This window comes from Lissotriton vulgaris, chromosome 5, assembly GCF_964263255.1.
Source record: "Lissotriton vulgaris chromosome 5, aLisVul1.2, whole genome shotgun sequence".
Classification (NCBI taxonomy): Eukaryota; Metazoa; Chordata; class Amphibia; order Caudata; family Salamandridae; genus Lissotriton; species Lissotriton vulgaris.
In genome coordinates this window covers 420,162,098-420,183,616 of record NC_141693.1, presented here as the reverse complement: position 1 = coordinate 420,183,616, position 21,519 = coordinate 420,162,098, and the positions used below count along the sequence as shown (strand labels likewise).

Below are 21,519 nucleotides of genomic sequence, written 5' to 3'. Positions count from 1 at the left end.
CCCTTAAGCACTAACCCATCTTAACCCTATAAATATACCCTGTACCCCAAAACCCAAACCTATCCCTAATCCCTAAAAATACCCCAGTACCCCAAAACCCAAACCTAGCCCTGCACCCTATAAATACCTGTGTACCTCAAAACCAAACCTACCCATGAACCCTAAAAATACCACTGTACCCCAAAATCCAAACCTAGCCCTGAACCCTAAAAATACCCTCTGTACCCCAAAACCCAAACCTACCCCTGAACCCTAAAATACCCCTGTACCCCAAATCCCAAACCTAGCGCTGAACCCTTAAAATACCCCTGTACCCCAAACCCCAAACCTACCCCTGAACCCTAAAAATACCCCCATACCCCCAAAACCCAAACCTAGCCCTGAACCCTAAAATACCCCTGTACCCCCAAGCCTAGCCCTGAACCCTAAAAATACCTCTGTACCCCAAAATCCAAACCTAGCCTTGAACCCTTAAAATACCCCTGTACCCTTAAACCCAAACCTACCCCTGAACCCTAAAAATACCCCAGTACCCCAAAACCCATACCTATCCCTAAACCCTAAAACTACCCCTGTACCCCATAACCCAAAACTATATCTGAACCCTTAAAATACCCAAACACCCCAAAACATATACCTCAGTACCCCAAAACATATACCACTATACCCATACTTACCGTATCCAAACATTAAAAGAAAAACATGCTTTTACCATTCATGCATTCACAACAAATTTAGTTGTAAATGTATGCGTGGTAAAAGCATATAAAATGTAATGCCATGCGTTATAATGGCATTGCGGAGTCATGGTACTTTCGTAATCAAAGTATGCGGAGTGATGGTATGTGGAAAGAAAGTTGCGGAATAATGGGTGTTTACCCTCCCCCGGTAAGTACATTGGTGGCACGGCGGCCCACATCTCTAGCAACATACACAAATTTTTTCACCACCGATTTGAAAAATGCACAGGTCTCTCTCATTGATGGCCAGCACCGAAATACACTTTTAGACACACCTCCCGCCACAAGTTCAAGAATTGCGAACTTTAGAGCTGGGGAGCTACGTTCGAATCTCGGCATCAGCTCAACATCCTGTGATTCCAGGCAAATCGCTTTGTCTCCCCGTGCCTACTACAAATGAATGTGTTCTTCTGTAATGTAAATTGTGCTCATGCCATGTTGTCGAGTTCGCGCTATATAATATTGCAAGGAAAAATAAAGTAGGGAAACTCGAGTTCACACACTACTGAACGCGCATTCTTAAGTGCATCAGCAGTGCACTGTGAATCGGAGCGTTTCACAGGCCTGTCACAGATAAGAAATGCTATCAAAACGAAATCCTACAAAACAATATGGTACTGGCCGGCAGCAATTCATACCCGGACAACGTCGGGACGGGCTGCTAGTCTGCTATAAAGGAGCAGGTACCTGAAGCTTTTTGCCCGTGCATGGTTGCCTGACTTATCCTTTGCTGAAAATATGCCCTGCAGTCTACTGATATATATGACCCAAAGTCCCTTTGTTCAGCCCTCTGCCTTTTGTGGGTTCCCTTTGCAGCCTCAGGCCTCTTCTCTGGATGAATTGCACCTAACTGCCTAAGATAGTTCTCTGCTCGCAATGGCCATGGCAGTAACTGTCAAACATGGCCAGCAGGAGCTGTGAAAGGAGGCTGAAGTCCATGGGCATAAGGCAAGGTCCTGCAGTTCAGGGGGGCACCCTTGAGGGTTCCCCCAAACCTTCAGGGGTCCCACGTTCAGCTTGAATCCAAATATATGTATGATAGGGGAGATTCAGGGTTCCCTTATCACATTCTGGATGGAGGCCCCAATATTTTGCATTACGCCACATCTGAAGCTCACCCCTAATTCTCCCTCCACTCTGTCAAGCTACTTTTCTTCATTTGCTAGAAACAATTAAAAGATAGGAGCTGAGGAGAACATCTCACTCAATCTTTCCACAGCTCTAGTAATGCTGGAGCCTGCCTTTACCCTCCTCCACAGATTATGCCCTTCTCTTTGCTTTCTGAAATCCTAATATCCTGGATAGAAAGGAGAGAGAGCCAGAAGCTGTAGTTTAGGGAAGGGAAGGGTTGACAGCAGGGTCCTATCCAAGTGCTTTTCGCACACTGGTTCTCCATTGTCTTCCATGAAGATGACAACTTTCCAATATTGTTATGCATGTTACAGGATTGAAACGTTGCACAGCGAACTCAGCCCTTCATCCTCTGAAGGTAGTTAAAATGACGACTGTTTTGGCAGGTTACAGTAGCACCGGCTATATACAGCAATTAAAGAGGCCAAATGGGTGGCAAACAGATCTTCATAAAACACAATATTTATAATCAGTATGGGCCTCATTACGATGTCGGGTGTACTTATGTCTGCCCGACACGGTTGCAGTTTGAAACAGTCCGACTATAGGTTGGCAGTTCCGATTGCAGATTAGGATGCGACCGCCTATAGGGCGGTCGCAAACCTCCATTTTTCAATGGAAGCTTGTGCGGCAGGAGGAAAGGGCCGCAGCAGAAGCTACTATTGAAAAATGGATGTTTGCAAACATTCCTACACCGCAAGGCATACAGTGCAGGGATGTTCAGGAGGGCACCATTGGTGCCCCCAAGGCCCCATAACAGAGGACCATAGGGGACGGGGGCCCTGCTAGGGGGCCCCAAAGTCACTTTGACAGCCTCTCCATGAAAGACCGAGACATGGAAAGGCTGTTGGAAACTGAAATTGTAATCCCGATGACGGAGCTGAGGCTGGCTCTGCCGTCATTTAAGGGATTACAAATCTGCTTCTCTTCCGACGGGCTCCGTGAGCCAGTCGGAAAAGGAGCGGAGTCCCCCACGGGTTTCCCTCTGACCGGGTTCATCATAATACGGTGGTTGGAGAGAAACCCTCCATGTCGGGCGGAAAGCCTCGGACAGACTATCGGATGGTTTTCTGCCTGACATCATCAGGCCTTATGTAGTTAGTCCCTTTATCAGTCATTCTGATGCACCCACACACAGTTCTCATGCCTTTGGCTTTGTGATAATTCTGGCTTTACCTTTTTAGTTCTTCCTGATCACCTTACATATTGAATCTTCACATTTTAGACCTTCTCTATTTCAAATTCCATGTAAGCGTTCTTGTCTAAAAATCATCCAAGCAGCATTATCATGTCTAGATACAATACACAATAAGCACATACTGCCAGATTAATCAAAGACCCGTTTTGCGAGTCTGTAATAGCGATTCATAAGGAATCGCTATTACAGACTCGCAAAACGGGATTCATGTAGGAATCACAAAATAAATTGCGATTCCTACACAGTCCTTATTTGCGATTAGCAAATTGCTAATCGCATAATCGCAAATAAGGATGCGATTTCAAAGGTGCCAGGGGTGTCCAAAGGACAACCTGTAGCACCCCTGAAAGGTAATCTACATTGGGGTTGCGCACACACATGTCCAAAGGACATGTGTGTGTGCAACATGCAACTTAGAAAAATGCTTTTAAAAGCATTTTTCTAAGTTTTCGCTATTTACCACAAGGTTTGACCTTGCGGTAAATAGCGGCCCAAAATTGCGATTTCGCAATTTAAAAATGGATGATGAATTGCATTTAAGGAATCTCAAATAGAGATTCCTTAAATGTAATTCCTCGCAAAATAGCGAATTTGCTATTACCGATTTTTGCATTTGGGATGATGAATCCCAAATGCAATAATTGAGCTCGCAAAGGGCCAGATTCTGAGAATCTGGCCCCTTGCAAGCGCAATTCAGCTTCATGAATCTGGCCGATAATTTTTATAGCTTCAGAAACTGCTTTCGTTAATGTGTGTTAAATGCTTAAGCAGGGTCAGAGTGAGACAAAAAATATCCCAGGACACCAACATAAGAGTGACCCACATAAGCAGATCATAAAGCTAAATAAAAAAGGGGGCCACGTTTGCAAATCAGGCCATTTGTAACTTGTAAAAATCTTCTGTTTAAGTGTTGTGCAAGCTGTGGAAGATTACATGGATTTGAACTTGCTGCAGGCAATGTTTGGGGAAATATTTGGGAAATCAATAGTAAATCCTGCCCTTCTGACCATTAAACAGGCCCACAAGCTTAAAACCGGCCCACACACTCATCTTTCAGACCCGCCCACAGGGCACTGCCAGGTTGCTCTTAAATGCCACTCCCATACGGATCTCTGAAAAGTTCCTCCATGAAATGAAGTATAAGATTTCAGGCAAATGCCTGTTGACTAAGTTTCTGAATAAAATAAAAATTATTTTCTTTTCGTTAGGCACTTCACATCAGGCGTCTGTTTCTAAGCGCTGTGCATACAAACGTTACTATAACCCACTGTAATGGTCCTCAATCTAATGAATCAGGAAGGACTGAAGTAGAATCTCTTATTCTGGGATCCCAACATGTGATGGTCTGATCTCTGGCGAGCATTATTTCAATGGGCTGTCTTGCCTGAAAGATTGGAATGGTTAACCTCATAAAATCTCTGGCCTTCTCACTCTCACCATATTACATTGAGTATCACTGTGACCCAGGGCCATATGTAGGAAGCCGTTTGCGATTCGCAAACGCCAGAATTAGCAGAATTCCAGCGTTTGCAAATCGCAAAAGGCGTTTTGGTATGTATGGGCCACATAGCAAAGTAAGGAATCGCTAAAATTGCGTTTCCTTATTTTGCTTAAGCATTTAAGGAATCGCAATTTTGCGAGTCCTTAAATGCTATGTAGGGGTGCCTTGAAAATTGTGATTTTGGCTTAAGGAATCGCAAAATACCACTTACTCAAAGTAGATGGTATTTTGCGATTTACTGTCAAAACGCATTTTTAAAAAAAATTCAAAGTGCTATGTGGCGCACAGACATGCCCTTAGGGCATGTATGTGCACCACATGTACTTACATGCACATTCCAGGGGTGCAACAGGTGTCCTTTGGACACCCTGGCACCCTTGGAAATGCGACTCTCAAATTGCAATTTGAGAATGTATCCCCAGGACACTCATTCCTTAATTGTGATTCGCAATGAAGGAATTTTAGCAATTCGCAAAAAAATTGCGATTTTTTTACCTACATTCCATTTTGCAATTCTCAAATAGCGATTCCTTAAAAATCGCTATTTGAGAATCGCAAAATGGAAATTACCTACATATGCCCCTTTGACCTTAAAATAACACAAAAGTTCAGTTTTCAGGATCAAAACCTTTTTACATGGATACTAGAGGTTACCCAGATGGAGTCAGTGTTCGGTTGCTTACAAACCAACAAAGACACAAGAGATGAATGAATGAATGAATGAATACGATTTGTAAAATGCAACAAATGCCAAAAGGCGTCAAGGTGCTAGTAGCAAGATAGTTTGAAGAAGAAGAGAAACAGAAGAAGCTAACTAGTGGCTGTTAAGAAGTGAATAGCCAGGTCGTTAAGGACTTACAGTGGTGTGGGATTGAGACATAAGAAATTGAAACCAAATAGGTTACATCTAAGAAAAAAACAAAAACAGCTGGCTTTTAAGCAACAGAGAAGGTCTAAGGCTTACCATGCAAGTAATGTATGGTGCTGGAGGTCTGGACTTTGGACACTGCACAGAGCACGCGAACCGTGGATGAACGCCACTCTATGCTGCTCCGCTCCCACAAGGAGATCGTTGCGACTATCAGCGACTGCAGCTCTGAGGTCTTCAGCAGTTCCTCCACCCCCTCAATCTGGCTGCAAATATTCAGCATTACCTGGGAAAATGGGATGAGATCTTAGTCAGGCAGTCAGTGAGCTGGTGATAGTTAACTGGAGGGAGAAACACTGCGTGAGAGACATTATGGACATAGTGTGGCGAAAAGAGAAGTGTGTGATGGTCAAGAAAAAGGTGGAAAAGAGAAGGCAGGAGATAAAGGAAATAAATTAATCTGGAAAGAAAGAAAAAGGTTGGAAACTTGAAAAGGGAAAATTAAAGTATGTCTGTGAGTCTAAGGCTTTTGTTTTCCGTGTGTGTTGCACTCATCAGAACAATGCTGGAGTCCCTCTGTTTGTGTATGACTCTTTCAACGTCTTGTTTTTAATGCAAGCCTGCTTTGGAGATTTTGTGTATCCATGATATGCCAAAGAACAGCACAGAAGTTTACACTGAAGTTCAGAACTGAATTTTTCCGAAGTGGTGCATTGAGCTGTGGTGTGTGGTTGAGGAGGCATGATGATTGTAGTGTATAGTACAATGCAAGAAACACTGCAGAGTCAATTGACAACATTTGTAGCATGATATAGTACTGTACTATATTGTATAAAGTAATACAGAGTGCACAGCTGTGTGAAATTGTGTTGTACAGGGTTAGTTGTAGTGGCTTGAATTAGTGTAGTGTATGGTCAGTGGCGTAACGTAAAACGATGGGTCCCCCCTTGCAGAATCGGAAGAGGGGCCCATGAGTCTCCCATATCTCACAGCTATTCCCTGGCTGGGGGCAGAATGGGGTCACCCAGAAGGGTTATGGGGCCCCTGAAGGGCTGAGGGCTGCCCTACGCCTCAGGGGCTGCAGGGGCCTGAGTTATGTCCATGTGAGTGGTTCAGTGTTGCATGGTATCTGATCAAGAGCAGAATATCTGGATCCCCCTTGACACTTGTCACTCAAGAATACTTCATCATTTAGTAACAGAGATTTTATCTGGGTTCTCCAGTGGTGGTCGGCATGGATCATGTGTAGATGGTAAGAGGGATGTAAAAAAAACATTTATCTTATCACTGCATCTCTTTGTCTCTCCTCCGTCGTACTCGGCTGCAACAGAAAGGCGGAATCACCCAGGAAGCACCCAAGCTTGCCTGACCAATCACAACGCTCGATGCAGCTCTGTTATTTATCTGAGTTCTGTGGTTTGGCACTCAGACTGTGACTGTGGGCTTGAGAATGTTCTCCACCCAGGCTGTAATGCAGTTTGTGTGGAGAACATGCTCAGTGCGCAAGACTGTTAGGCCGGCCCAAGCATCATGCCCACTTGGAGTGGGAAAACCACTCATCCCTTGTCCTGGTCTTAGAGCAGAGCATCCCGCCCACCCCGGCCGTAAAGCAGCAGGACCAAATAAAAGGAGAATATCATTGAGTTATTATTATTTTATTTTTCCTTTAGTTGCACTGCTTAAAAGCAGTGGGACGACGCTCCTCCGCCTTAGCGGAGAAGCCGCCACAGGTGCTCCGCCCGAGCATGAACCACTCTATGTAAACTGACCCTGCTACGTCAAACATGCAAAGCCCATCGTATTATTGAAGAAACAATCATTGTACTTCAATGAGCAATCACATTTCTGGCTTAGTTTCACTTGCCACACGTATCTGGGTTAAAAAAGGCCAATAAGAGATTTTGTTAAAAGACTGCACTTAGTTGACTGCACTGGACTTGGCATTTGGCCAGCCATGGAAAAGAATGAGTTATAGTCTTAGGCCTTGATGACCCTTAGGATGTGAAATAGTCATTGGCCACTTTTTCTCTGGAACCTTACCTAAAAAAGGCAAAAGGTCTGAATTGGAATTTGTCAAACATGTACTCCGTCACAAAATTGACGATTATTCCATTTGACTTATTACAAGTGCAACAGGATATTGATAAGCCAAGTTGTGACAGAGTAAACCCTCCACCAAACTCCGATGTGGGCGATAGGATGCTGCATCTAAACATGACGGATATCCCATCCTCCATACTACAGATACCATATGCTATAATGCACTTGTAATACTGCAGATGGGGTATCCACCATGTTTCTGATAGAGTATGAATGAGGCCCCAAATGTTGTCTGCTCCCTATATCCTACCACTGTGTCAGTGTGAAATGGTACACGCAAGCCCAATGGAGTTACATTTAGCTTGAGACCGTTCTGGCAAGCAAGTATCCATTTTTTTATGATCCACTTGGCTACTTTTAGACTTAGCTTAAAAAAAGGACATCTTTAATTTTTTTAACTGCCGAATGTTTGTCGAATTAAAAACAAATAAAAATAATTAGAAGCGCACGTCGGAACGGCAAAGAGGTAGACAGCTAGAGAGAAAATAGGATGTAGCTCAGACTATGGAAACAAGAGGAGCCATAGAAAAACGACAAGATCAAAATGAATTAAATTAATTATTCACAAAACTATGAGGCCTTTCTAGTAATCTGGAATGTCCAAATTGAAGGAGCTTTTTATCCTTCACTCTAGAGTGATAAGTGTACCCATCCCAATTGCTAATTGTTATTTACTGTTAAGTGGATCAAGTTATGAAAACAAAATGGGAGAGAAAGGGTGTTTTTCTTTATATAGGGTGGATACTCCTTGTCCCCTTAATCAGTGTTAAACAACAAATGGAGGAGTACCCCCAGGAGGCTTCTCAGTGCCTCCGTCTAAGAAATACCGAGGTGCACACGATGCCAAAAAAAGGGAAAAATGTTGTGCTTTGTTAGAAGACCCCTCACTCACCAACCTAGTTGGTGACATGCTTCATCATCGGGGTCCCACCCGGACAGCCGAGTGCCATCCGCGTGTGCTGCGACACCTGACTACAGTGGAGCGGGTTTTGTCTTTGAATTTTTATATGTGAAAGTGAAAGATTGAAAGTGAATATTAAAAGTTGTCCAATGAACTACTCACTAGTAGGACTTTATTCTGGAGTGATTGGGCAACAGATAAAAATTATAAATGGGACATCTTTGCCTAGTTATGTGGGCTATTGGTGTCAAGAGTCGTGTTGTGAATTAAAAATGGTCTACATGTTTCAACCGCTTATGCAAATGTAGGACCAGTGATGTAGCCTGGGTGGTGTACACTCGCTAAGGTGTACCCTGCCCATGACTATGTGAAAAAAACACCACAAAATAGTAGTGGTAGAAAAGCAGCTGTTCTTCTCCAGTATTCCTAGAAAAAAACTCGAAGCGCAAACTTCATGGGCGTCCGGGTTGCCGGGATTAGTTCCTGCCACAATTTGTGGGGATTCTATGAACGCCAGCTTCGCCTAAAGTGCAACCTCCTCGGAGCATTTGCATAAGCGGTTGAAACATGTAGACCATTTTTAATTCACAACACAACTCTTGACAGCTCTCTGGCACTCTGCTGTCCGGGTGGGACCCCGATGATGAAGCATGTCACCAACTAGGTTGGTGAGCGAGGGGTCTTCTAACAAAGGACAACATTTGTCCATTGTTTTGGCATCGTGTGCACCTCTGTATTTCCTAGACAGAGGCACTGAAAAGCCTCCTGGGGGTACTCCTCAATTAGTGGAGGAAGTTCTCAGTTTGCTTAGTCTTTCTTCCGATCTGCGTATTGGACCCAAGATATTCCATATTCTTCTTCCAAATGCCTGCAGCAATAAAGCCACTTTTTGAATATGCATAGGGACCAGGCACATTCCTCAGCAAATACATCCTACTTATCTACATGAGGCCTTTGCAGAAGAAAATGTACGACAAATTGTCCACCAGTCTGTTTTAGGTGATAGCTCAACCCTTCATATTATTATATACAAGTGTTTTTTGTCACACTTAAATTGTGCCTTTTTTCTGTATTTCTTAGCCACATGCTATAGGGCTGCATGTAGGTTGAAAAATATATGTATTATACATGGGACACATGGCTTCAAGTCCAGCAGGTAGGCACTTCCATTTATTCAGAAAGTAGTTTATTCAGCAAGCGGCATCATGGGTTGGGGTCTTAATAAAGTATCTGAAGTAGTCCAACTACTAAGACACACCAAAAGTACTGTGTAGTTGGGACCCACACTTCAAACGCAAGAGAAAACGAAGGGTTTAATTCCAAGTCTCTCACATGGACTTTTTTTAAACTTTTGTTTCTACCGAAGGGGTAAGTAATCTTCGACTGTTCCAGTCAGCACGTGTTTCGCTCTGGGCAGCATACAGAGAGCTTTTTCAAGGCTGCAAATGGAAATAAATCAATAAAACGAAAGAGCATTCTGACTGTGTTAGATGAATTGAATCCCCACCTCACCCTAGCAGCATTAAAATGATAATGGTGAAATGATTATGGGGCAACAGATCTGGCATCGTTCCACAAAAGGGGTGGACCATAGTTTTTGTTGTTTTTTCTTATGGTTTAAAGGTACGTATATTTTAAATGATTTTGAGGATTTAGAAGCCTATTCTCAAAGGTGTTTGCACACCTAAAATAAACCTCGTTGGGCAAAAGGCTGGATATAGAAACGTAAATTGATGTATGATCTAACACTGATTGGTAGTCCAGAAATGCTATAGAAAAGATCTAATTTTTCCCGCATATTCATAATGATGTGGTTTAGTATAAAAGCTAGGGGCAGGCAGAGTTAATTCGTTTTTTGTGTACCCCACCCAATTCTCAAGCTATATATTGTATGTGTGCTATTGGAGAGAGTACTCAGGACTTTTGCTACACTTTTCACCCAGAGATCCCCATTTCCATGTTGTGCTCACAAGAATACATTCCTTTGCTTCATGAATGACTGTCTATTGTTGCAAGAGATATCTGCTCGGACTAACTCACTGAAGAGGGAAAGCGACTCGGTCAGTGTAAGGGTACGGAAAATTACACCAACTAGGGGTAGCCCACTAATCAGAGTCTACCAGTGCTTAGTTTGTAAATAAGTGCCAGGGCCCTTCTCAGGAGGCCACTGCAGCCTACACCACTCATTGCACCAGCCAGCACTGCCAATGGCAGCACCAACACAGGTACTATACGCATTGCTAGAAGTGTGACAATTCAAACTATACCAGGCCACCCAAAATGATGATAATGGTGAGAGCGAAAGATGTTATTAATTTATAATGTCTATTGACAACAAATATTGTTGTTGTGCTTGTCTCAAAATGTTGAGAGACAGCGCCACCTTGTGGTGGAATGTCACTAGAGTCGGTGCTGAAAATTAGGTGCAGATGCCAAGCACCAGAAACCACAGGCTCAAATTAAGCACTGGAATCTAGACAAGATTAGGCTTCTGTAATCAGAATTACACACTAACCATACAAATGCTTTTGCCATTTATCAATAGACATTGTTGAATGTCACCATGAGAAATGGCCAGCACTTGCTTCTCTTAAACATTACTGGGGATCATTTTCATGAAACCCTGTAGGTACTTCTGTAGATAGGGAAAAATATATTGTTACGAAGTAATGGGAGACTGTCCTTATGGAAGGGCTACCGATGATTAGAGAACTGGCTGAACAATTAATTCAGGAATTTATTTATCGCAGGTGCCTTCTCGTATTTCTCGGCACCTGTGGCTTCTATTATCTGATTCAAGTGACTAACTTTAGGATCTATTTATACCAGCTGTTTTTGATCTGTAGGATACGCCCATTTGAATTAAAAGATTTGATTTTTATAACAGGCCCTGCAAAAATACTCTGAAAGTGTGGAACCCACATTTTTTTGAGCAACATTCACTTCTATATTGATTAGCTGTGTCTCTACTCAAAAATTTGCTTAGCTTTTTGTTTTGGCTACATTTCTAAACTCTTCCAATTCTCTCTCCATAGGACCTCCTTGAAGAACGGTTCATGCTGTTCTGCACTGATCAGGACAACCAGGGCCCCACATCTCTCTTGACTGTCACCCATTCCACCTGCCACTAAATGTATGCTGTGATGTGTCATAAAGATCAATAAACCCCCCCAAAAAAACATAGCATCACAGATCCCCTAACTGCCTCCTCCCTGCAACCCTGCCTCATATGCCCAAACATGCCCCGCCCCACTTTCAGAGTACCTGTTGCCTGTAACATAACATAGATAAATTGGGGAGGGCAACCCACGCCAAATTAAAACTAATAAGAGTCAGTAGAAATGTTTAGTTACCCCTCTAGAGGAGAAGGTATTAGGCGTCTCTATGGACAGTGTCAGTTTTTAATATTAATCCAGCAAGGGCATTGCAGCGTTTATCAACTCAACCCACACCATCAAGCAATCAATAACTATGCTTAAGTCACAGAGTGTGTATCATTAGATGAAAGCCCATAGGGTCTATGATTATGTGTCCACCATGAGATTTGGTGATCGGCGCTCTTCAGGGGTCATGAGTTTCCGGTATTGTACCAGGCCTCAGGTCACAAGTCCATTTAGCACTGCTCATATTCCATTGTGCAGGTTTCCAACCTTTGACCTAGTTCCCGGCTTCTTCAGGAGAGTTGAAGTGCCACATCTTGCCTTCATCAATGACATGGAGCTTGGCTGGGCACAGCATCATGTATTTGATGTTTTTGTAGTGCAAGATTTTCTTCACTGCCTCAAAGCTTGGTTGTGGCCTCTTTACCTCCAAGGTAAAATCCAGGGGAAATCTGATCATCACTTTGTCGATGCAGAGATCTCAGTGAGATCGTGCTGCCTGAAGGATTGCGTCCCGCTCTCTACTTTTAAATATCCTAACAATAAGGCCGTGATCTCAAAGCTCTGTGCGCCCGTTCGATAGAGGATCAAGTCTTCGACAAATAGGTCCAAACTGGGGCCCTCGCTTCCTTCAGGGACCCCCATCACCCTGATTTTGTTCAGACGAGTCCTGCTTTCCTGATTAGCTATCTTAGCCGTAAGTATAGCATTGTTTTTTGGTTAGGGTTTGGACCTGTTCCTCCAAGCGCTCTGTCGTGGATTGGAGTCCATTGATCTGGGACTTCACCGTTTTCACTTTGTCAGATATTTTCTTGACATCTGCCCTCATCAGGTTTACGTTGTTGTGACTGTATCTAATTTGGGCTCAAAAGTCCCTCTCAGGTCCTGTATTGTCACTGTTGGACATGGCCCTTTTGGCAGGTTCACCCCTAAACTTTTTGCTTTTATATGTGACCTGGTGTTAGTTGTTTTTGGCTGCTGTGCACTTTAACACTGTGTCCAAGTGTAAAGTGTGTGCGCAGTCTGAGTGCGTGTGGTGAGATTGGCATGCCCTCCCATAGGAATGCATGGGGAATGTGTGTGTCCATGGTAGTTCCTGATGTGGGGGGAGTGCATGGGCGAGTTTGGTATGTGCGAACTCGTAGGATTAAATACTGCGCAACGGTGTGCGCAGATTTAATGTGTCTAGTGTAGAAGTGCCACTTCGAGAAGTTGGCATGTCTGTGCAGTGAATGTGAACTGACTGTCTGGCTTGTGATTGGCTGGAGCTGGCTGGTGTGCCTGGCTCCGGGAGTCAGGATGGGTCTGCCCGGTGGTGAATGGGGAGATCTGCATGTTGATGGCAGGGAGGAGTGCACCTGGGACCTGAATAGGGCTGGGCCTTCCCTCCACAATGATGGCTCCACCCCCTGTGGTGCGTCTGATGTCCCTAGCCTGTCCTGTGAATGGGGAGAGGGGCTGAGCAAAACAAAGTGCTCAAGAACCAGTTGTAACTGGTTCTCCCCTTGCCCTACAGTTGAGACAAAGGAAATGTATGTATAAAAACGGGACTGTGACCCCTTGTAAAATATTCTCTCTTTGGATCCTATCTTGCGGGGGGCCTGCTGCTGCTGGGCGCCAGGAGGTACCGCCACTGGGGACTGCCTCCCTGCCTGGAGGGCCCTGTGAGCTGGCCCCTGGGCGCAGCCTTTGCCCCCCTGCCTTCCTTCCAAGACTTTCCCTGAATTTGGTGATTATAGCGCCTGGCAGTGCTTTATTACTCCTACTGGAGAAGCTCTGGGTCTTTCTTTCCTGAGGAGCGTGTTATTGTGGTGCCGAGAGGAGCAGCGCTCCTATTCTCAACAGCAGCACAGAGCTGTGATCGCTTTCGTAAGGGAATCCCCGGCGTGGAGATTTCCCCTCAACTCTGCTTCTTTGTGGCCCGGGAGCCCACCCCGTAATAAAGTACTTTGCGAGTGCCCACCTCGCATATCTGCCGGCTTTAGAATGTGAATTTGGCGCAAGGTGATTACATACTGTGTTTGTGATAATAATTGCCTAATGTGATTTATGTGTAATGTGCAATGCCTTTATGCCTGGGATACCTCTAACTGTGTTTTCATGCTTAGGAGGTTGTTTTGCCTAGCAAAGTTTATGCTAGTCAGTTTATGTTTCTCTGCGTGATCTATGCCTAAGGTGATTAGTATAGCGTAGGGTGTACCTACCTTTTACCAGTGGTTACTGGTTGTGTCCTACACTTGTTATTTTGTGCTACAATTATTCTATGTTCTAGAAGTGCTATTTCTACTAAGTGCTATTTCTACTAAGTGCTGTTTCTGACAGTGGCCCAAGTGGCCCTGTCTGGTGTAAATAATCCCCTGTAAATACTGCCCAGTGCCCGTTGGCACAGTGTAATTGTGTGATTATGATCTAATCTGTTGATGGTAATACAAAGGCTATTTTTATATATAACCTTGAGTGGAGTTCCTTTTTGTGGTGTGTCTAGTGTGTCGCTGCTGTGTGTGTGTTGCGCAAACGCTTTACACATTGCCTCCGGGATAAGCCTTACTGCTCATGTCACGTTGCCAAGGGGATGAGCAGAGGTTATCTAGGCGTGTCACTCCCTTGCCCTAACTACAGTGGTGGTTTCTGCCTGGCTTTGGCGCAAGCCTTAGCCAACCAGAAATCCCATTTCTAACATCCACCAATATTTCTCGTAGAGCGAGCTCTTCATCTCATGGGGGGGGGGGGGGGGGGGGGGGGGGTAATTCGCCCCCTCATTGGAATGCTGAGAGGCTACATTCTCAGAGGCCATGTGTACTGTGCATTTGTCTAGTTTATTGGACTTTATTAGCTTGGCCCCACCATTTCTGACCATTGCCAGCATGTTAGCTTGGTACCACTCTCAAAGTCCACCGCCAATTAGCGCCAGGATAAACTGCACCAAGTTCGCATCACCATTAGAGCATGGGTCAGATCAGCTAGATACACTATTCATCAGGCTCACAGGGGGTCCACTTGTATCCGGTGCAGCCTTGGGGGGGCAACTTCCAACCACACCCACCCACCAGGGCATGCACATTCACTGACAGCCTGTGGAGCCCACACAGCACTCACACCTGGCACACAGCTCCTCAGTGCCCAAAAGGCAGCAGGGCATCCTGCACCCCAGGAGACCCAGGTGGGTATTATTTTGGGCCACCGGGGAATCTCTGCAGGCCCTCACCATGGGGCATTTTGATTTGCTAGGCATGCTCACGGTCAGATCCAGACCAAGGAGACACCCTGCTACCTTCAATAGCTATTCAGCTCCCACCCGGCGATATGCCCCTGCTGTCCCAGGCAGGAACATGTGGTGTTTATCGGGCCAGACATGCCTCTTGGGGACCAGCCCTCAGGAGCAGAAGTCAGCGGGGGTTGGAAGGGTCTGTCGGAGTCCCCGAAGGAGCCCATGTACACTGCTGGGCACCACCATTAATATACCCCTGCACAGCCAATCACCAATACCGGCGACTCTCTTCGCCAGATGGGCACAAAACTGCTCCGGTTACTGCTTCTCCTCCGTCACTGTCTGGGGTGGGGTGCCACGCTCGATTCTCTTTGGCCGCAGACCCTTTTTCTCTCCGCCCTACAGATGGCACTGACCGCATACGCTCCACCGTGCACACTCAGCTTCAAGAGCGGCTCTCTCTTCCTCACGGAGGGCTTAGACGACCAGAACACCAATCTAGTCCAAAGAGTGCACACGGGCTGTGCTGGTGTCAACCTTGTGCCGAGTTTCTAATAGATATCTTGGCCAGTCTTATGGTGAAGAAAGCTCAAATCACCATTCGAGGAGATCTAAACTTTCACCTTGGTGATCAGAATCTCCCTAACATTAAGGGGCTGCTGCAAGACCTTGAGGGGCTACAACTACCCCAACTGATAACCTCTGCCACACATATTAAGGGACATATACTTGATCCATTAACTTCTAACGATCCCAACCCCCCCGTACGTAAGCCTTGGTCAGACCACCATTTTTCCCTTTTGCACTTTGTAAGATGGGAGCCGGAGAAAAGAATTATCAACCCACTATCATCACCCAGAATATGAACTGCTAAACACAGAAGAATTGGGGGGAACCTCTAGTTTCCTCTGCTCCCAAGACACAGGGTAGTGTTGAAGAAGTATATTCCAGTTGGGAATGCTGGATCACACAATCACTGGATAGGGTGGCCTCTAAAACAACTCCTAAATGAAAAACTACGTCCAAAAGGGCACCATGATTTAATGCACAACTACTTTCCTTAAGGAAAAACTGTAAAAAATTTCAAAGGGAATGGAGGAAGAACTTCAATGTGCTACTTAAAGTTAGGTACAAGGCAGCCATTTGAGTCTACCAGAATAATATCAAAGATGCCCAGGCAAAATCTCTCGAGCAAAAAATTAACAGACTCATAATTCATCCAAGGAACTCTTTAAAGTGGTCAAAGCCTTAACCACCATAACGCATGACAACCCCACCTCTAAGGTTTCAGAGGAGAAATGTAATGACCTACCCACTTATTTCCATAAAAAACTCATGAATATTTGTAGGTCCTTTCAGGATAGGAGTGAGACAATGATATGCCAATAAAGGGATCATGGGTGGATCTTTTATTCCCCTGCCACAACTTGCTTCCCATTTACTAATAAAAATGATGTGAGGTATCTTATGGATAGGGTCAGATCAGGCTCACCACTAGATCCAGCTGCACCCCATATACTTGGTAAAGTCATTGACTATTTTCTCCCATCAGTAGTGGAAATCATTAATATCTCATTAGAGGTAGGCAAAGTTTTAAAAAGCTTGGAAACACGCAATATTTAGACCTTTAATAAAAACATCCAACCTGGATCCAGCTCAACCAGGGAACTATCGGCCGATATCACTTCTACCACTAATTGTTAAACTAATACAGAATATGTAAATAGCGCTCTAGTGGAGTTTCTGGACTCTAATCTCTGCCTCTATACCACACAGACGGACTTTTGTGCACAGCACAGCAAGGAATCAGCTCTGCTAGCAGTGTCAGAAGAATTAAAAATGACCTTGTATCAAGGCAGCTCAGCAGCCATATTACATCTAGACCTCACTGTGGCATTTGATACTGTTGATCATTCCATTTTACTAAATAGACTAATGGAATCGATATCCAAGATAAAGCCTTGGAGTGGCTTGCATCTTTTTTAAAGGGCAGATCCTTCCAAGTCTTGGAAGCCAACCTTTTTTCTAAAAACAATGCCCCTGACTTGCGGGGTGCCACAGGGCTCCTCGCTTAGCCCCATATTGTTTACCATCTATATGGGGCAGTTGGCTGATATAGTCAAGGAGTTTAGTATCATATGATATCGTATGCAGATGACACACATTTGGTGGTCTTCCTTGATTCCAGAACTAATGGTGAACCAGATATTTTAGAGCCATGTCTGGAAAGGGTTGTGGATTGGATGACAAGCAGCTGTCTGAAATTGAACGGGGACAAAACAAAACTGAGCTGTTGGTCCTCGGTAACAATGTGGTCCCTATGCTTTGATTAGTTGGCCTAACTGTCAGGTTTGTCACCAGTCCCAAGCTCTACAATTAAAAATCTTGGCCACTATTTTCATGGGAAATTACTGGGGAAAATCCAAAGTAAGATAGGGAGCTTTATATGGCCTAACAAAAACTCAAGGCTATCTTGGAAGAAGTTAAAACGGAGGCTGATCAAAGGTGGCCTCGCTCTCCCAGATGTATTTTTATATTCTCTTGCCTTTTTAAAAAAAAGATTTGTTGTTTACTTTCTAGTCCTCCTGGTTCTAATTGGGGGATGATCCTGAATGCTATGGTTCATTTTGAGGGTGGTAGTACCGGGTTTTTATATAAATGTGGTTCCCCCAGATTTTTTAAAAAGGTACGGCTAAAAGTAATGAGGTCAGCTCTCAGGGTATGGCAAAACGTGAAAACGAAGTGGGGAATAAGATATTACTCCGACTTTGCCCCTATTTGGGATTCTCCAGGGCTCCCCGCCTGCCTAAATGATATCTTGGCTATTCCGATTAGGAGGGCGGGAAATGTTCTAGGTGTGGTTTAGTGGAGGCTGATAATTTGCATATGTTTTTCGATTGTGGATCCCTAAGGGTCTTTTGGGGGAATGTGGGGAGGGCATTGGAGGGAGTTTTTAAAGTTGAGATTAACCTTAATTTGTCACTAGTTGTTTTCGGTATTGAGAATAATCTTATAAATCAATTATCTAACAAATCAATTGGTTTATTCCTCTGCTTGATATTAGCAGCCCGTAGAGAGATTTGTAGGTTGTGGAAAGACCCCGAGCCACCGCAATATGAGACCTGGTTGAAAGCAGTATTGAGTATGGCGAGACTGGACCAAGGGGAAGGGAGTATCTGGGCACCGCTAATTATTTGGGGTACAGAAATGAGGCTGGTCTAATTACCCGAGGTCCAATGATTACACCAAGTCTCGCACAAATGAAGCTGGCCTGGTCGGCCTAAAAGCGAATGCAAGCGCATGGACCCAGTGCGCCCAGTTTGGAAGAAGGTTTTTTTCTATGTGAAATTGCAGATGGTTAAGGTGAAATGAGGACAAAAAAAAATAAATCTTGGCCTCCGGCTCGACAGGGAACTAACAATGGAGACCGAAGCAAAGAAACTTGCCGGCACCTGTTTTGGGTTACTCAGAATGCTCCTTAAGACTCTGGAGCTTATTCTTATGCAGTTAAGAAAGATAGTAATCCATGCACTGGTCACATCTCGTCTCGACTATGGAAACTCCCTTTATCAAAATATGTCATAAAAAACTCCAATTTGTGCAGACTGCTGCAATGAGACTTGTGTGTAAGGGCGCAATACTGGAACTAGTGGGAAAGCATCTAAGAGCGCTACATTGGCTTGTTAGAGTCAAATTCAAGGCACTTTGTTTGAGACACAAAGCCATACACAACAATGGCCCGTTAAATTAGAGACTTGGTGAGCCTATATCTCCCTAACTAATGCCTTAGATCCTGCATGGGACTGTTACTAAAAATGACTAGAATCAAAAGAGCCAGATGGCGCGGTAGATCCTTTGTATATCTAGCACCCACGCTGTGGAATTCTCTTCCACATGAACTCAGATTCCTGGAAGCAGAACCAACCTTCTATAAAAAGCTTAAGACCTGGTTTTCCCATCAGTGCCATTTAACTCCCCTCTGGCTTTTGCACCATATTCTTACCTCTAGCGATGGGAAGCCCTTGGGGAGCTACGCACTCTATACAGACCCTCCAGGATATCGCGATTTCGCAATTTGCAGCGAAATCGGCACTTTTTAAAAAATGCCGCGATTTTTACAAAAATGCCTGCGAAATCGGCATTTTTGTAGAAATCGCGGCATTTTTCGCTATATCCTGGGGGGTCTAATTTATGTGGCTATCGCCTGTGAATTGGGCTAGCAGCCAAAGACATCCAGTGCTGAGTTTTACGCCACGCCCAGCCTTCACTGCCACGCTTGTCTGCCCACACCATTCATGGAGCATTCGAACAAGGAAGTGTTTGCTAACGGACGCCATTTGTCCGTCATTTTAACAGGGCACTGGTTGCCCCACCCTAAAGCCGGCACAGTTTGCACCCACCTCCCTTCTTCACTCCGATGCTGCACCAAAGCTCCTCAGATACTCAGCAGCATTGAAGCGTCACAGCTGGATGGCAAACCTCACACCTCCAGCCCTTGATGACCTGTTAAGAGGTGCTTCGAAGGTGACTGAGAGGGAGGGGCTGCAGGTTCAGGAGCTGCAACATCTATTCACATGCAAACAGCCCTGAATGTGTCATGTCTCTGCTATTTAGAGGGGGGCTCACACATTCCATTTCTACCCAGGGCCCCAAACATCCGAGACTCGGCCAGATTACACCCCTGATTACACCGAGGCAGCACGTGGTTCTCTTCACAGAGCGTAATTATTGTCACTAAATTGTAAGCAAACCTCGGTTCTTCAAACATGCAGTCTATAATTTAAGAAAATACAGAAATGGCACAATCGCACCCACACTGATTAACAGAGTATGGAGGACAATCAGTTCAATCAGTTCTCTTAGAGTATCTCCTGTAAGTACTGTACATCACAGTGGGGGATGGCATTTTGGACAGAGAGCCTGTCTTCTCGTTGTCTTGTGCAGGAGGGGGCGAGGAGCCCAAGATGATACTAGAATACTGCATGCCCACCCCTGTGCCCACCCTGGTGGATCCTGTTCCCTCTCCTGTGATGGCTCCTGCCCTCCCCTCAGTGATGGCTCCTGTCCCCCCATGTGGTGGCTCCAGTCCACCCCCGCCTGTGATGGCTCCTGTCCCCCATGTTATGGCTCCAGTCCACCTACACCTGTGATGGCTCTTGTCCCCCCCTGTGGTGGATCCTGTCTCCGCCCTGGGTGGCTTCTGTCCCAGTCCTGGAACGGCCCCTGCAGCGAGGGTGAAGTTCTTGATGGGCCTCTTCTCAAAAGGGCTCAGCTCAAAATTAATATGGAAAGGTCGGCGAGTAAGTAAGTGAAGGGCTGCATGAATTAGTGAAAGGGTGAATGGATGAATGAAAGATTGAATAAATGGATAATGAGAGAACATGGATGGATTGATGAGAGGGGAAGGATGGAGAGAAAATGTAAATAGCTGGATGTATGGGTGGAAGGGTAGCTGGATGATGGATGAGGCGAAAGATGGATGGATGAAGAGTGGGTGGGTAGATGGATGGATGGATGATGAGGGAAAAGGATGGATGAATGGATGATGAGGGAAAAGGATGGATGGGTGATGAGGGGAAGGATGGATGATGAGGGGAAGGACAGATGGATGGATGGATGGATGATGGGTGGGTGAAAGGATGGATGGAAGGAAGGATGGCTAAGTGAAAGGGTCGATGGAGAGAGAAAGGGAGGATGGATGGATGACTAAAATAGTGGATGGGTGGAAGGATTAGTAAGTGAAAGGATGGCTGGATTGGTAAAAGGGTAAATGGCTGAATGGATGAGTGAATGGATGGATGGGATGAAGAGTGGATGGATAAGTGTACAGATGGATAGGGTGAAAGGGTGGATGGATAATGGAGATGAGTGAAAGGATGGATGAGGGGATGGATGAAGGGATGGATGAGTGAAATGATAGATGGAAGGATACATGATGGATAGGTTTGCAAACGGTTGAATATGTTTGGAAATGGCTGGGCTTGCTTATATACTATTGCGCGACCTCTGATGTGTCTGTAAAACGTACCTATTGTCCTGAAGTTTTGTCCTGAATTTTGAGCTCCTGTCCTGAATTTGTGTCCTGAATTTTGACCCTTTGTCCTGAATTTTTACACTCACCGTCCTGAATTTGCACCAATGCCAGTTGGTCACCCTATTCGCTGGCTTGGAGACGGAGCGCCGTGCAGAGATGTCTGTCCCTCAAGATAAACAGACAGAACCACTCAGCCGAGAGAGCTGAGGCGCACACGGGACGGGGTATCTGCAGAGACGCGCTGGACAAGGGATGAAGTCAGAGGGTTGAGCTCACCTATTGCAGACCATTTCCCCCTGGGAGTGAGCCATGGGAAAAATCCTAGAGGCGAGAAATTTAACACGGGCGTCAAGTGGCCCCATGTCATGGGTGTCAACTTCAACCAGTCCCTGCTTTTAAATCGGAGACGATTTGCAGGCTGACATTTTGCAACAAAACTACAAGTACCAACATGCAGT

The 21,519-nt window shown here is 45.0% G+C and overlaps 1 protein-coding gene across 2 annotated transcripts in view; it reads right to left on the bottom strand.

Annotated features, from left to right (window-relative positions):
• Positions 1-21,519, bottom strand: part of WDFY4 (WDFY family member 4) — an 856,906-nt gene that overhangs the window by 662,268 nt on the left and 173,119 nt on the right. For both annotated transcript variants that reach the window (XM_086921796.1, XM_086921797.1), the window contains one exon: positions 5,535-5,724. In XM_086921796.1, the coding sequence (XP_086777922.1) occupies positions 5,535-5,724 (190 nt within the window). The remainder of the gene's footprint in view (positions 1-5,534; positions 5,725-21,519) is intronic.